This window comes from Octopus sinensis, linkage group LG1 (genome assembly GCF_006345805.1).
Source record: "Octopus sinensis linkage group LG1, ASM634580v1, whole genome shotgun sequence".
NCBI lineage: Eukaryota > Metazoa > Mollusca > Cephalopoda > Octopoda > Octopodidae > Octopus > Octopus sinensis.
The window spans coordinates 33,667,521-33,684,347 of NC_042997.1; the positions used below are offsets into that span (position 1 = coordinate 33,667,521).

The 16,827-nt window shown below is 36.4% G+C and overlaps 1 protein-coding gene across 1 annotated transcript in view; it reads left to right on the plus strand.

The window, feature by feature from the left end:
* The first annotated feature begins 10,985 nt into the window (after positions 1 to 10,985).
* Positions 10,986 to 16,827, plus strand: part of LOC115209053 (EKC/KEOPS complex subunit Lage3) — a 303,986-nt gene continuing 298,144 nt past the window's right edge. Inside the window, exon 1 of the mRNA XM_029777129.2 lies at positions 10,986 to 11,063. Coding sequence (XP_029632989.1) covers positions 11,035 to 11,063 — 29 coding nt within the window. The 5' untranslated portion in view covers positions 10,986 to 11,034. The remainder of the gene's footprint in view (positions 11,064 to 16,827) is intronic.

The window sequence follows — 16,827 nt, forward strand, 5'->3', positions numbered from 1 at the left end:
ATGAGGATTTTGCGAATGAAATATTCTCTCTTTTGTGTTTGACTTAATTTTAAAAATAATCAAGTATTTGGAAAGAATTAGTAAAATAACTAACTTTTGTTATTAAAAAGGTAAAGGCGGTGATCTGAAGAAACCATTAGCATGTCGGATATAATTTTTAGCGGCTTATCTTCCGACTCTTTATGTTCCGTGTTCAAATTCCGCCAATGTCTTTTTTTGCCTTTCATCATTTCAGAGTTGATGAAATAGGTACCAGTTGAGCACTGAGGCTGATGTAAGCGACTACCCGCTCCTCCAAATTTTCAGTTTTTATGCCCAGGGCTGGCTCAAGGTACCGACAACTCGGGCAGTCGTCTGGGGCGCCATGTGCTAGGTGGTGCCAAGGAGGGCGTGACAAAGACAAAGAAATTTCCATGACTGTCATCTTGTACAGGCCGAAGATCAGCTTGCCCAGGGTACCACAACCCTAGGGCTGGCCCTGCTTATGCCTATAGAAGAAATAATTATTAAGATGTTAAGAACATTACTTAAGAATCCAGCAAGAGGCTTTTTATGCAGCTGATCAAATGCACCAAAAGATCTAAGACATAGCACCTTCAGCGTAGCATTTACTGTTTTAAATAACGAAAAGACATGCTAGATAATGTACGCCAACATATTGTTAAAGCAGGGTGGTCTTAGCTGGAATGTCTTTGGTCGTAGATCTGTTTCATTAGCGTTAACGTGAAACAAAACAAGAGCAACAGCAGGAAAAGAAAATGTTTTTATGTTTTTTATCTTTTACTTATTGCAGTCAGTAGACTGCGCCTATGCTGGGGCATCACCTCGAAATGTATATATTTAAATTTGGAAGGAATCGCCATCAAAGCCTTTGATGCGAAAGGTAAATGAATCCATTCACTGTTGGGCGAATTGCGTAGCCGTATTTCGTCTGCTGTTACGTTGTGAGTTCAAATTCCGCCGAGGTCGACTTTGCCTGTCATCCTTTCGGGGTCGATAAATTAAGTAACAGTTACGCACTGGGGTCAATATAATCGACTTAATCCCTTTGTCTATCCCCTCTATGTTTAGCCCCTTGTGGGCAATAAAGAAATATATCTATCTATCTATCGATTGATCAATCAATCGATATATCTGTGTGTCTGTCTGTCTATCTCCTCCTACTCTCTCTCTCCTCCCTCCCGCTCTCTCTCTAGCTAATTATCTATCTATCTAGCCCGAAAAAAGAAAAAAAAGAATACATTATCTTTGTTTTTATAAGTAATGTCTCTACTGTGTTTCTAATTAAAAAGAAGACCCAAAATAATATTATCATGATTCAAATAAAGGGATCTTTTCTTGAAATTTAAAAATCAAGTGAAAATTTTTTTGATTTGGAATATTGATGTAATTTTTCACACTGAATCTGATGATGTTATTCACTTGTTCCAGAAAAATTTTAGGAAAATGTTACAGAGGTTTAAAGTTTTATAATTTTTATCCAATCAGAAAACAGGATTTGGAAGCTTGCATTTTGTGCGTGACGACAACATTACTACGACAAAACATTCAACGATGGAAATTTTAAGACGTTTTACTCTTTTACTTGTTTCAGTCATTTTACTGCGGCCATGCTGGAGTACCACCTTTAGTCGAGCAAATCGACCCCGGGACTTATTCTTTGTAAGCCCAGTACTTATTCTATCGGTCTCTTTTGCCGAACCGCTAAGTGATGGGGACATAAACACACCAGCATCGGTTGTCAAGCAATGCTAGGGAGACAAACACACACACACACACATATATATATATATATATATATACGACAGGCTTCTTTCAGTTTCCGTCTACCAAATCCACTCACAAGGCTTTGGTCGACCCGAGGCTATAGCAGAAGACACTTGCCCAAGATGCCACGCAGTGGGACTGAACCCGGAACCATGTGGTTGGTTAGCAAGCTACTTACCACACAGCCACTCCTGCGCCTATGGAGATGTTTTAATAAGTTTTAATATGAAATGTTCGAACAGGCATGTAATGCAAAAAATTACCAAAAAGAAAAAGAAAAACTGAAACTTAAAGTTAAATTACGGAAAAACGAAAGTTTGTGATGCACTTTGGGAGTTAGCCAAATAAATTACAATCTTCGGTGGAATTCTGGCTTCGACACTCCATATAACCCCTCATAACTTTATTATTTTTTGGAAATTTTAGAAAACTTTTGCAAATTTGTATTCTATACCCAGGTTATTCATGCGAAAAAATTTTATTGTTTAACTCTCCCATCCCATAAATCCTAAAAGTTCCTCTCTTTTCTGAATATTTTCAAAAATCAGAGTTTAAAATACAGAGGTGCAGGTGTGGCTGTGTGGTAAGTAGCTTTCTTACCGACCACATGGTTCCGGGTTCATTCCCACTGCGTAGCACCTTGGGCAAGTGTCTTCTACTATAGCCTCGAGCCGACCTAAGCCTTGTGAGTGGATTTGGTAGATGGAAACTGAAAGCCCGTTGTGTCTGTTTATGTGCCTGTGTTTGTTCCCCAACATCGCTTGACAACCGATGCTGGTGTGTTTACGTCCCTGTAACTTAGTGGTTCAGCAAAAGAGATCGATAGAATAAGTACTAGGCTTACAAAAAATAAGTCCTGGGGTTGATTTGCTTGACTAAAGGTGGTGCTCCAGCATGGCCACAGTCAAATGACTGAAATAAGTAAAAGAGCAAAAGCGAGTAAGTCCAAATTCTTTTGCTTAAATTCAGGCGCAGGAGTGGCTGTGTGGTAAGTAGCTTGCTTACCAACCACATGGTTTTGGGTTCAGTCCCACTGCATGGCACCTTGGGCAAGTGTCTTCTACTATAGCCTCGGGCCGACCAAAGCCTTGTGAGTGGATTTGGTAGACAGAAACTGAAAGAAGCCCGTCGTATATATGTATATATATGTGTGTGTGTGTGTGCGTGTATGTTTGTGTGTCTGTGTTTGTCCCCCTAACATTGCTTGACAACTGATGCTGGTGTGTTTATGTCCCCGTCACTTAGCGGTTCGGCAAAAGAGACCAATAGAATAAGTACTGGGCTTACAAAGAATAAGTCCTGGGGTCGAGTTGCTTGACCAAAGGCGGTGCTCCAGCATGGCCGCAGTCAACTGACTGAAACAAGTAAAAGAGTAAAGAGTAATGGACTACCCTCAGGCGAATCATCATTCTACTTAATGTGTTTATGAGGAGATAAATGTTGAAAAACATCAATACACATCACAGTGACAAAGAAACGTGGAAGATGTTAGGTGGTTGTGAGACATGCTAAAAGTAACAGCTAAATCGCCCTTGAATCACGTACGATTTTTTTTTTTTTTGCATTATCGTATGAATTCTCGTGTGTCAAACACAAATGAGCAAACATTTTCTAAAAATTCCTAAAAATAAAAAAAAGTTACGAGTGGTTATATGAGGTGTTTAAACCAGAATTCTGGCAAATTTTCGTATCTCCTGCACCAGATGAACTCGCAGAGATATGAGTCAACTATAGAATAGTGGGTCCCACAGAGACAGCAAGAGACAAATAAAAGCAGGGAGAACATGAAACAGCAGGCTACACAATAGCTTAGATTTGTTACCATGGAAACAGGTACCACTATATCTGTGGCTTGTGATTAGTTAAAATTACCCAAAATTTGCAAACTTTAAAGGCTATTAACTTTTTATTTATTAATTTATGGTGAAAATGAATTCCATTTCCATAATTAGCATACAAAATTTCATCAACAAACCATGTTTGAAATTAATTGGAATAAAATTGGAGTTGAAAAGTGAAAGCCAAATAGAAAAGTTCCAAATACAGTTTGGCTCTATTCAGAAGTTGTTCAACTTTGGCTGAAATGCAAATTTGTAGTTAAATATTTATGACTTAAAGAGAAGTTTGTTCATTGTTATGAAATAAACAGATTGTTTAATTGAAACTATAATAATTGCTGATATAAATGTTACTTGGTGGTTGGTTGATGTTTCCAGTCACGCTTTACAATGTAGAGAGAGAGAAAGAGAGAGTAAAAGAGATACGGAGAGAGTTCACATAAAAGGTGCGGGATGAGATTTGGTGGCATGCATTGAATAAGGAACACCATAAACTCACAAAATACCATACACTGACAAAATAGAGAGAGACAGAGAGGATGAGTAAAAGCGCAACCACTCAGAACAGTTAAAGTATAGAAAATATAGTTGAAATAAACGTTATGAAACAAAGCAGAGGGAATAAAATGGAGAGTGAGAGGGAGAGAACCTAGGGGAAGAAATGATAGGTTGAGGAGAGAATGTAGGGGAGAAAGCGATAGGAGAGGAAAGAGACATTCAATTATAAATATATTGTGGAAGAAATTAAAGCATGTCATATTTAAAAAGTTATTTGAAAAGCAATGAAAATGGCACAATAAAGACGAAAATTATAAATTGTAAAGGTATTTAAAGAGTTGAAAATGTAAAGTTATGACAAGTTTTATAGAGCTGAGTAAAATATATATCGTATCAATGAAAACAAAGAAATATGCTTTTATTAGGTGAAGTGGGAATAAACATAGACACACTAAAAGAATGTATGTATGTGACTGAGAGAGAGAGGCGGAGGGAGATGTGTCTGGGTGAACATAGACACACATAATATATAAACATACACACAGATATACATACATACTCGCACACACACACATATATTCATCTGTATTCTTTTCTACTCTTGGCACAAGACCCAGAATTTTTGTAGAGGGGGCCAGTCAATTACATAGGTCCCAGTATGCAATTTGTACTTAATTTATCGGCCCCAAACTTGGAATGTAAGGACAAACGAAATACCTATTTCTTTACTACCCACAAGGGGCAAACCATCGCTTACGACGACGAGGGTTCCAGTTGATCCAATCAACGGAACAGTCTGCCTGTGAAATTAACATGCAAGTGGCTGAACGCTCCACAGACACACATACCTATTTCTTTACTACCCACAAGGGGCTAAACTCAGAGGGGACAAACAAGGACAGACAAACGGATTAAGTCGATTACATCGACCCCAGTGCGTAACTGGTACTTAATTTATCGACCCCAAAAGGATGAAAGGCAAAGTTGACCTTGGCAGAACTTGAACTCAGAACGTAACAGCAGACGAAATACCGCTAAGCATTTAGCCTGGCATGCTAATGTTTCTGCCAGCTCGCCACCTTAATACACACATTAATTTAAAAGTAATAAATATTTTCTTTTGAAAATTAGCATTCATTTCAACATTTTGTATAAGCATCAATAAATTTCATAGAAGTTAAATCATTATTATTGTGTGCATGCCATATTTCCTAATATTACCCATAGTGACAAAAATACACTTCAAAAGTTACCCTCTGTATGACAGGTAACAATCTAGTATCAATTATAACTGGAAGTACCCGTGGGAAATACCATAGTTATTTTGAAAATTGTAAGGTGAAATTGAATATTTTTATGAAACATTTGACTCTTGAGATGGTGTCTATAAAAGCTATATTATTCTTACGCTGTCTATTGTTAAAGTTATTATCTATTATTTTTCACTTTATGTCAAGAAGTAGTGTTGATTGTTATAGTGTTTTCCACTTTGCATTCCCTTCCGTATACACACACACACTCCCTCTCTCTCGCATTCTGTTTATCTTTCCTCTCAACTATTCTTCAATTACTCTGTGCTAAACATGTTTCCTCTCTGTCTCTATCTCTCTAACTTTTCCTTCAACATAATAGCAATTCCTTTCCCTCAGCTCTCACCACTAACACACTTCTCTCTCTCTCTCTTTTCGTCTGTTGAACTTACCACATGACAGCATGACACATTTGGTCTTAGCGTATTGGATATTTAGATTACTATAAACTTACTATGTATGGAATAAATTCTCCCTTTTACGCAAGTAAAACGTTTGAACGACTAATTAAATCAGCAACAAATACTTCTCATATCAAATTGATGTAAATAATTTTGAATAAAATACAAACTCTTTAAAATGATATGTTTGATATCATAGAAACAGAGATGGTCTTTGGTGGGTTGACAACAAAGATTAATTCTAATACAATGGAATACATTTGTATTAATATTCCACCATTATTTACAAGCTCACTTAAGTAGCCTATAAAACTTCAGATCTCATTGGCTTCTATAAGTGTTGTTAATAGTACAAAAGTCTGCTTCAACTGAACAGACCTCTAATCAAAGGCATGCTATCCATGGCCAATCTATATTAATATATATATATAGATGATTAAATTGTCTGTGTAATATTTAATTAGAATAACAGGGAATGGTTTGAAGGGAGATTTGAATTTTCAATAAGTCTACATCTATGTGGCTTAATCGTTGGTTTATTTTTACAGCTTTTAACCCTTTAGTGTTCACATTATTCTGCCAAAATTAATGCTTTTTTATCCACATTGTTTTGAACTATCATCATCATCATCATCATCATTTAGCGTCCACTTTCCATGCTAGCATGGGTTGGACGGTTCAACTGGGGTCTGGGAAGCCAGAAGGCTGCATCAGGCCCAGTCTGATCTGGCAGTGTTTCTACGGCTGGATGCCCTTCCTAATGCCAACCACTCCGCGAGTGTAGTGGGTGCTTTTTACGTGCCACCCGCACAGGTGCCAGACGGTGCTGGCAAACGGCCATGAACGGATGGTGCTTATCTTGTACCTATGAGATTTTGATGAGGTAGCTGTCCATTTTTAAGATGATATTGTAGGGTTGGTGTGAGAGACCAGATCTGGCTAGTTTGAACATAAAACAGGTAGAATACTTTTGGCTGGATATGGCTGGTTTAAATGCTAAAGGGTCAAGTGATATTTAGAACTGAATAGTTGCTGCTTATCTTACTCCACTTTAAACCAAAAAAGTTGCTTAGGATTCGATAAAATAAGAACCAGACTAAAATTAATGTTGTGAGTGGATATGATTGGCTAAAACTTTTGAAAATGGTTCTCCAACATGGCTTCAGCTCAATGACTGAAAACAATAAAAGAATAGATTCAATTGTGAAATATTACATCATTCTGTGCACACAAAATTTTAAAGATCCAATTTTGTACCTACAATGCAAATATCCAAGCTCAGCATCAGAATAGTAGAATTAGAGCAATGGATAAAATGCCTTGTGGTATTTGTTCCGGCTCTATCTACACATTCTGATTTCTTGGAAGGAGAAACTTAATTCATTGCTCATTTGAAAAGTATCACAAGGTTCCTTGGGTTGCTCTTAGCAGAGTCCTCTCTTTTGCAATTTTCGAGTTAGATCTCTTGTCTGAGAAAAAACCCAGAACTGATCCCTTTCTCACACACCTTGGAGGCCATACAAAAGAAAAAAAATTTTGTTCTAACCTTCCCACCAAAACTAAAAGCAAACAATAAAATGAACATGTTGAATAAGAAATATACAGAATGGTCACCACTGGAATGCTTTTGATCTAAAGTTTACTTGACCAAGACTGACCTGGAGCTAAAACAGAACAATAACCATATCTGGGGTGTTTTGTTAATTCATTACAAAAAAAAAAAAAATGCTAGGTGATCTTTTGTTTTAAGTATCCAGAAAGTGAATGACCAAACAAATTTAACACAAGTCAGTAGTCGGAAACTCGGTAATAAAGTGAAACTGAACTCTAAAATAGTTGACCAGTTAACTGTTGCTTTTGTACTGACACTGATCTACTAGGTAACAAGTAGTTTTCTGTTCTCCGAGAGATAAACTTTTTAAGGTGAGGCAGTGGGGTACACGAGACTCAGAGAAAAATCATGCTTAATGCTTCGAGATTTGGAGATGTTGGATATGCCAGCATATCCAACTCTTCCAAACCTCTTTTCCATTTGAACTTTCCTAATGTAATTCACCAAAAGTTTTGATTTATTAAAGCATACAGCTGAATTATAAATGTTATATTTTAAAAGAAAAGCTGATCTGTCTGTCTGTCCATCACAGCATCTATATAAAGGAAGGAGAGCAAAAAGGGAGATAACCTCTGTCACAATGTATATACAATGAGGGAAGAAGGGGGAGAGAAAAAATTATTGTTGAGAGATACAGTGAGAGAGAGAGAGAAAAGAGAGTGAGAGAAGAGAGAGAGTGTGTGTGGAAGATAGATAGGTAAGTAGTATTGTCACCATAGTAACTAACAAGTTTTGATTAAAAACGAGGCAATTTTAAGTGCAAGTCTGTCAACACAACTCAACACAGACTACAAAAAAAAACAACTACATGCATATATGTAATACTCATAGTTATTTTTTGGTTGTCTGTGTATGTATTTCTGTGTGTGTGTTTCTGCATGTTTTTCAACAAATAGACAATGCAGTACAGACTTTGAAAAAGTCTTACCCTATAATGACAAGTTGTTGTTGAGAGAGAAATAGTCACAGAGAAAAAGAGAGAGAGAGGGAAAGAGTGATTGAGTGAGAGAGAGTGACTGAGTGAGAGTGTGTGTGTGTGTGTATGTGAAAGAAAATTAAAGTTTGTTAAAAGACAAAAAAAGCAGGTTGTTGATGGAGCATATCAATGTGATAATTGCAGTAGGTTTATGCTGACGGATCTGTTTCATCTTGACTAGGTTGGGACCCAGCAACATAACAATGGATAGCAAACAGTTAATTATAACACTGCAAGAAACTTCATGGCACTTTCCTTTTAATCAAACCAACAGCATTATGTCTTCTATGATTTTTGCAGGTGCCTCTACCATGAAAACCTCTATTCTTCTATACATAACAATTTTGAAATAATCTTTCGAAGAAAAGATTTAATTATATAAGTGCAGGTGTGGCTATGTGGTGAGAAGTTTGCTTCCCAACCACATAGGTTCCGGTCCAATCTCACTGTGTGGCACTTTGGGTAAGTATCGTCTACTAAAGTCACAGGCCGATCAAAGCCTTGTGAGTAGATCTGGTTGATAGAAACTGAAAGAAGCTCATTGAATATATATGTATGTGCATGTGCGCGCTTATTCTCCACCATCATTTGACAACCAGTGTTGGTTTGTTTATGTTCCTGAAACATAGCAGTTTGGCAAAAGAAACAGAAATAACTACCAGGTTTAAAAATAAGTACTCGGGTCAATTGGAAAGACTTCCTTTCGTGCCACCCCACAAAATTTTAAAAACAAATATTAGACATGGTAGAAAAATGATTTCTTACCATGTCTTATAATAATAATAATGAGAAAGTCATGAAAACTGAGAATTTCTATTAAAAAGACTTGATTTCTATATCATGTTTATTCATGTCCCTGCTACAGCCAAAATTTCCGAACTCTATGAAATTTGCCTAACCTTGGGACCTAAATAAACATAATACAGAAATGAGTCAAAACTATTGAAAAGGTTGCAAGACGCAACGAAAATTTTCAAAGAATAAAAAAGAAATAAGTGGAAATTTTACCAGTGAGTGTGTTAAATTATAAGTCCCTAAAAGAGAATGACTCTCCCCAGACACAACAGAAATGAAGTTGTTTTAGTAGAAATTCTTAATTTTTATGACTTTCTCATTATTATTATTGTTATTATTATTATTATTATTATTATAAGACATGGTAGGAAATCAGTTTTCCACAATGTCTCATATTTAAAAAGAAAAATTTATAGTGGTCTACAAAAAGAAGGGATCTTTTCGGTTTGAATGGCAGTTTTTTCTAGCAGTGTCATATGAAATTTTCACCCATAATTATGACCCTAGTATCGATCTATTGCATTTCAATCTCTTTTTGGGGTTAGGGGTGGGGGGAAGGGTATCTTTTTTTCTTCAGAAATGTAAATAAACCCAATCTGTTTCTTAAACGAGGGACATATTCATATGGCACAGAATGTTTTTTTTACCTCAATAGACATCAGTGATTGGTTGAAATTGCAGAAATTGAAGGAAAAAAACCAACAAATATCTTACAAACTATAGAATTTTCTCAATAAAGCCAAGAGAAAAAGATGTTTTATAAACACATTCTACCAGTATACGAAGTTTAAAAGTGTTTAGTTATGTGGAAATTATTTTTAAAAACTGCCGGTCAAACCGAAAAGATCAAAAAGAAGTCTGTTCCGTCAATTCGTTTCACTGCAACCTTTCAAGGCAGTGCTCCAGTATGGACGCAGTCCAATGACTGAAACATGTAAAAGTTAAGGTAATTCCCTGAGTGTTAGTCGATAACTGCTGAGCACATTATTTTCAGTTTACTACCCAAATCCACTCTTTCACTTTCTCGATACTTAAAACGAAAGTTTATCTTCTTTTTAGTATTTTATTCAGTCCGAGTTTTGACCTAATGTTACTGGAAGTCGAAACTGAAAGAAAGTATTTACTATTTTGAGAACGATCCCGTACGGATCTTTTCGGTTTGAACGGCATTTTTTAACATAATTTCTAGGTAACTAAAAAATTTTAAACTTCGTATACTGGTAGAATGTTTTTATAAAACATCTTTTTCTCTTGGCTTTATTGAGAAAATTCTATAGTTTGTAAGATATTTGTTGCTTTTTTTTTCTTCAATTTCTGCAATTTCAACCAATCAATGACGTTCATTGAGGTAAAAAAACATTCTGTGCCGTATGAATATGTCCCTCGTTTAAGAAACAGATTGGGTTTATTTACATTTCTGAAAAAAAAAAGATACCCTTCCCACAACCCCTAAACCTAACCCTAACTAACGCTAACCCTAAAACAGATTGAAATGCAATAGATCGATACTAGGGTCATAATTATGGGTGACAATTTCATATGACACCGCTAGAAAAAACTGCTGTTCAAACCGAAAAGATCCGAAAGTATTTACTATTTTGAGAACGACTGAATATTAAAGAAAAATATAGCCGCTATCAATAAGAGAAATAATATACAAAATGAGGAAAAAAAAATTCAGAACAATATAAGAAACTGGATTTTGGACAGGATCAAATAAAGCATGTAGGTGCATCCATATAAATCAATAAGCAGTTATCTGACTCACAGGAAGTGGTCTCCTTTTCTAATTTCTAGTTTAGAAAACCGGCATGCGTTGTTGCGATACCGGAACCGGATGTTGTCTGCAATTAGTCCCACACGTGGGTGAGAGATCTTTGTTGTCATTATTCGCTTTTCGCGGTTTTGGTTTTCGAGGAAAGTTTTCTAATTCAGTTTTACAGGTTACTTATTCTTAATGTAAGCATTTTTACTGAATTAGTTCATATGTCCTTGATAGTTTTACACTTACGAAATAGTTTGGATATTTGATTAAACACAAGTTTATAAGAATTGACGTTTACTACGGACGTTACAGTTGACAATAACATTAATCGACCCATTAATCTGTGTTTTTGCTTGTTTTAAACCAAATCTTATATAGTTTCAGGGGTTTAAATTACTGCTTTTTAAGGATTAGTCATTCCATAATCACGTTCTGTATTTCCTATTATGGCAATCTTTCGTCTCTAGTAGACCTTTCCTAGTATGTGTGAAGAGACAGAGTAATGTGTGAAAGAAAGAGATAACTGAAATTTTTTACTCGGTGTATGTGTATATGTATGTATATTACTTCAAAAGTTCCCGCAAGCCCATATGTAAAAAAAAAATTAATTTTTTTACGGAAATCGACGGAAAGGTCTACTAGAGACGAAAGATCGCCCCAGTTATTCTAATTTCTTTGATATATACATGTAGTTCAGAAAGTTCATTTCATACGGACAAATGAAAACTATTTTAAATAGGAAAAGCTTTAGAAGAAATATTACGACAGTTTTGTACACAGCTGAGTGGGTTAGGATATGAATTCCTATTCCTGATATACTGTATACAAGTTCATTATATATGTGTGTGTTTGTATGCATACACAGAATCGAGGGAGAAAAACCCAACAGATCTGAAGTGGGAAAGCTAAGCAATAAAATTCACGACTTATAGTCTCAACTACAAATTTTGGTGGTTAATTAACTTAGTTGTCTATACACAACAATTCGTCTAAGCTTTTGAAATATTACATTTTAAAATTATTCTTTTATTTATTCCAGTCATTAGCCTGCGGCAATGCTGGTGCACCTCCTAGAATTTCTAGTCGAATGTATCTTTTTTTTTTTAAAGCCTGGTACTTATTCTCTATCGGTACTTTTACTGAACCGCTAAGTTACGTGGATGTAAACACCAGTTGTCAAGCGGTGGTGGTGACACACAACACACACACACATACGATGGGCTTCTTTCAGTTTCTGTCTATCAAAGGCTTTGGTCGGTCCGAGGCTATAGTAGAAGACGCCCAAGGTGCCACGGTGTGGAACTGCACCCAGAACCATGTGGTTGGGTATCGCTAATCATTGCTATTCAACTAGAACTCTGTGTGATGATGTACAAAAACATCTCGTAGACTATCTTAGTAACTACTACTATCAATAGTTATACCATGTCTTCTGTTTTCGTAACCTCCTTCTCTCCCTCATCTTGACTGTATTCTTTATCTCAGAATCAGTTTATTTACATAGTTACGGACTATTAGCGAGTTAGCAGAAACGATAAGTTGTACTGGATACGTTACAGTCTTTAGTTTGTTGTCGGCTCCAAGTTCTATTCTCAGAGGGGTCAACTTTGGCTTCGATAACCTAATGATATATCTGGGTTCGATGTCTTTAACAAATAGCCTTGTGTCTAAGAAATCGATACCTACACAAGGCATTGTGTATTGATTATTGTGCTTTAGTTTTGGGCTCCAAATGTTCAAAGAACTTTCCCCATCACATTTTCAAACATGCAAATGTACTCAAGCTGATAAACGAGCATCTAGGTAGGCTTTCAGTTGCTAGAAATAGTAACAAAATCTGCAAATAATATCATCCTTTAAAGAAAATGACTCCTTGGATGATGTGATTTTTATGCACCGTACTTAAAACAACAATAAGAACAACACCCCCTTCTCCATCCCAGGATTGTCAAAACCTGGCAATCGTTTAATTATAGACTCTGCTGAATCAGATCTAACTTGAGTCAAAACAAATGTCTACATAAACCATATATGCACGCATATTTTATTTATATATATCCAAATAAGCACACAATCAATAGACAGGTTAAGATATGGGATTTTATTTATAAACAGTACAAAAACGCACATACATACTCAGATATATTTCTGATTATATATATGTCTGTATATATATATATATATATATATATATATATATATATCATCATCATCGTTTAACGTCCGTTTTCCGCGCTAGCACGGGTTGGACGGTTCGACCGGGGTCTGGGAAGCCAGGAGGCTGCACCAGGCTCCAGTCTGATCTGGTAGAGTTTCTACAGCTGGATGCCCTTCCTAATGCCAACCACTCCGCTAGTGTAGTGGGTGCTTTACGTGCCACCGGCACAGATATATATATATATATACATACATACACACACTCACACACATGTATGTACACATTGAATATACACATCATGATCATCTTTCTACATCCGTTTTCCTTTTCATAGTTCGGATGGCTTGGTAGGCTCTGACAGAAAGGAGGACTGCGTCAGGGTCCATTCTCTGCTTTGCCATGATTTCTCCATCCTGATACCCTTCCTTATGCCAACAACTTCTCAAAGAGTATTGGTTACTTTTCTCGCAGCACCAGCATTAGTGGGATTGCGTCTAGCTCACACTGTACAAGACATTTTTATTTTATTTTACAAACTCCAAGTGAGAAAGAATTATGTAGCAAAACCTGATTTTCTTTCAAGTCAACATTGAATGAATACATAATGGATATATATATAATCTCAATTGTTGTTTAGTCTTGTGCCATTATTATTTTGATTTTCTTGCTGGGTCTGGAGGAAAGGGCAGTGCTTATAAGACAGATTTGGTGAAATTAATGTTGCTAACATTTTGCTTAACTTGTTTCAAGGAGGTTCTAGAGGGATGAAATCCAGGGTGGAAGTACTGGGTGTAATGTTTAGTGCAGAGCCTGGGGAGTTGCACACAACATGGTGATAAGAGGATGAGAGACAAGTGACAGGTGTGCCTGAATGGAGCTGGTACAAGACTAGACAGTATTCAAAGGTGGAACAGCTACGATCATCACATCTTTTATACAGACACATTGCATCTAGAACCTCATTATCCAATGTTCCTTTTCCTCTTTTATTTTATAAAAAATAGTGTAACAAGAGGAAAATTTGATTACCATTTCTATTTGGGTGACTATTGACGTAGAGGCTACCTGGTTAATTGATAAGGTGGTGATTTTTGTAAGTGTTGTTACAATGATAATTAAACAGTAGTCTGCTCAGGTCTTAGGGTTGTAGACCTCATTTTGCACAGGGGTTTATTATCCATCCAGTATTGTCTTCTTTTAGATATTTTTGTAGTCTAAGACCTCCCTTGTTAGATTTATTTAAGAAGTTTTCTGTTTATTGAGAACACAGTATGCTACTCATATTCTAATATTGACAATTTTTTTTGGAAAATGTATTTAAAATATAAGTATTATTTATACCTGATATGTTAGTTAATTTTTTGGCTCAGAAAGCAAAAAGCAAGGCCATGTAGGGGGACATGGAGTTATGTACAGGGTGATGTTCATGTAAATAGTTCAGGCCACTTGAGGTCAAGGGAGACTTTGAACCGAGCGGTCGTCGGCATATTCACCATCTCGTCTGGCAGCTTATTCCACGGATCCGCAACCCGGACAGAGAAAGCCCCTCTTCTTCGATTGAGATGAAATCGTCGCAGATAGAGCTTTTCGAAATGACCCCGCAGCTGACGCTCTGGAGCAGGAGTGAAGAACAGCTCTTTCGAGAGGTTACACTTTCCGCTTATGATGTTGTGAGCAAGAATGAGATCTCCACGGCATCGTTGTTTTTCTAGAGAATATAAATATTTTATTTCTAAGAAATAAACAGCTGTGCTCCCTTGACATTTACCGTTCCCTTGAAAACTCATAATGCCCCCAAGGAGATACTACCACCCAGATTAAGAACCAGTGTTGTCAACTGATACAGGATTAAGATGAGCATTTGTATGACTTATTGGATATCTATCCAATCCATGTATGCATAGAAAACATGGATGTGAAAATGATGGTGTTGGTGATAACGTATCAAATTGAATTTACCAAACGCTGAAGACAGGTCAATACCTAGAAACTGCAGTCCGTGCGTATCACTTAGGTTGACGAGGGAAGGATGACCTCCCTTTGCAAATACCATAAGGACACAGAAAGTGTGCCTAAAGCCAGCTGGAGACGATGTTCTCCTGGGACTACAAGCTACAGTAACACCCACCCTTAGTGGTTAGCCATATTGAGATGGCAAGTATACCTCACATATTTAATTTTTATTTTTCGAATAAGTTATAGAATTATAATGTATAGCTTCGTCACAGGATGGACACTTCTCAATTTTTAATTAGTTTGGCACATCATGATTAAACCCTTTCCATCTTATACCTAACGATGTGCCTCTAAATAATGTATAAATGTTCCAGTGTTTTGTTCACATCCTCTCTCAGAGACTCTAAGAGAGAGTGCTGTATTCAAGATTGAGTACTTTCTAAGCGATATAATTTTCTAGTAATAGTAGCAGTAGCAGCAATAAATGTTTCCAAGGTCCTTTTAAGCACTAAGCTAGAAGTGATACATTCCCCCTCTGGGAAATATACTTGTCATGGCTCTTCTTTCTAACAGATATGTAAAGTGAAGTACACAGAATTATGTAGCTTGTTTACCAAAACAACAAAATGCAGTGTGTACTACTGATTTGGCCAGCAGTTGTTTCCATTAAAATAGAGTCTATAGACTAGCTATTAGCATCTGAATTAGCCTTTGTAACAAATATCAATTAGCACATGCAATCTAACTTGGATCAGCTAATTGATAGAGTCTATAGCTTTTCATTTTTACTATTGTTTTCCTTGAGGTCAAAATTGCATTCTTTTATTTTAAGATTTCTTGAATTGAAGTAAACAAGATCTATGATTTTGTAGTCTGAAGCCTTATTGGTTATTCCAGTCAGTAGTTTAGTGGAGTTCATCTTTCTTCGAACAGTAGTATATGGGAGTACTTGAAATCAGCACAGTATCTTTTATTTGTTTCAGTCATTAGACTGCGGCCATGCTGGGGCACCACCTTGAAGGATTTTTGATTGAATGAATTCATGCCAGTACTTATTTTTTTAAAGCCAGCTACTTATTCTATTAGTCTATTTTGCCAAACCTCTAAGTTATGGTGACATAAACACACCAACACCGGTTGTCAAGCAGTGTGTGTGTTACAAACACAGACACACACACATGATGGGATTCTTTCATTTTCCATCTACCAAATCCACTCACAAGGCTTTGGTTGACCCAAGACTATAGTCCTCAAGGTGCCATGCTGTGATACTGAACCCACAACCATACAGCTACACCTGTACCTGGTTTGTTAACTAAACAACCTCAATTCTATAGTTATCATACTGTATATTGCTCTATGTTGTACTTATGCATGGTACCAATTTGTTGCCTGATAGACTGGGCCATTTAAAAGTCTTAGCCATAGGTATAACAGTGTGGACTACTGACTTGGCCTTCAGCTGTTTTAATTAAACTAGAATCAACAGGTTTTTTTTGTCATTTTTTTAAAACTTTACCCTTATGCTAATTTTACTCAAGCCTGAAGCAGAAATTATTTACTTTCTTGAACTGAACTATCAATAAGACATGCTTTTGTCTAGCAGATATTTTGCAACATCTTTGTTACAAGGTCTTAAACTGCCCTTGTTTCTGTTTTAAAGTGACTATAAAACTCTTAGGCAAATGATTCAACCCTCCAAGTATTACAGTACGGTCCTTAGATATATCTGAAATAATACATTTGTGTCT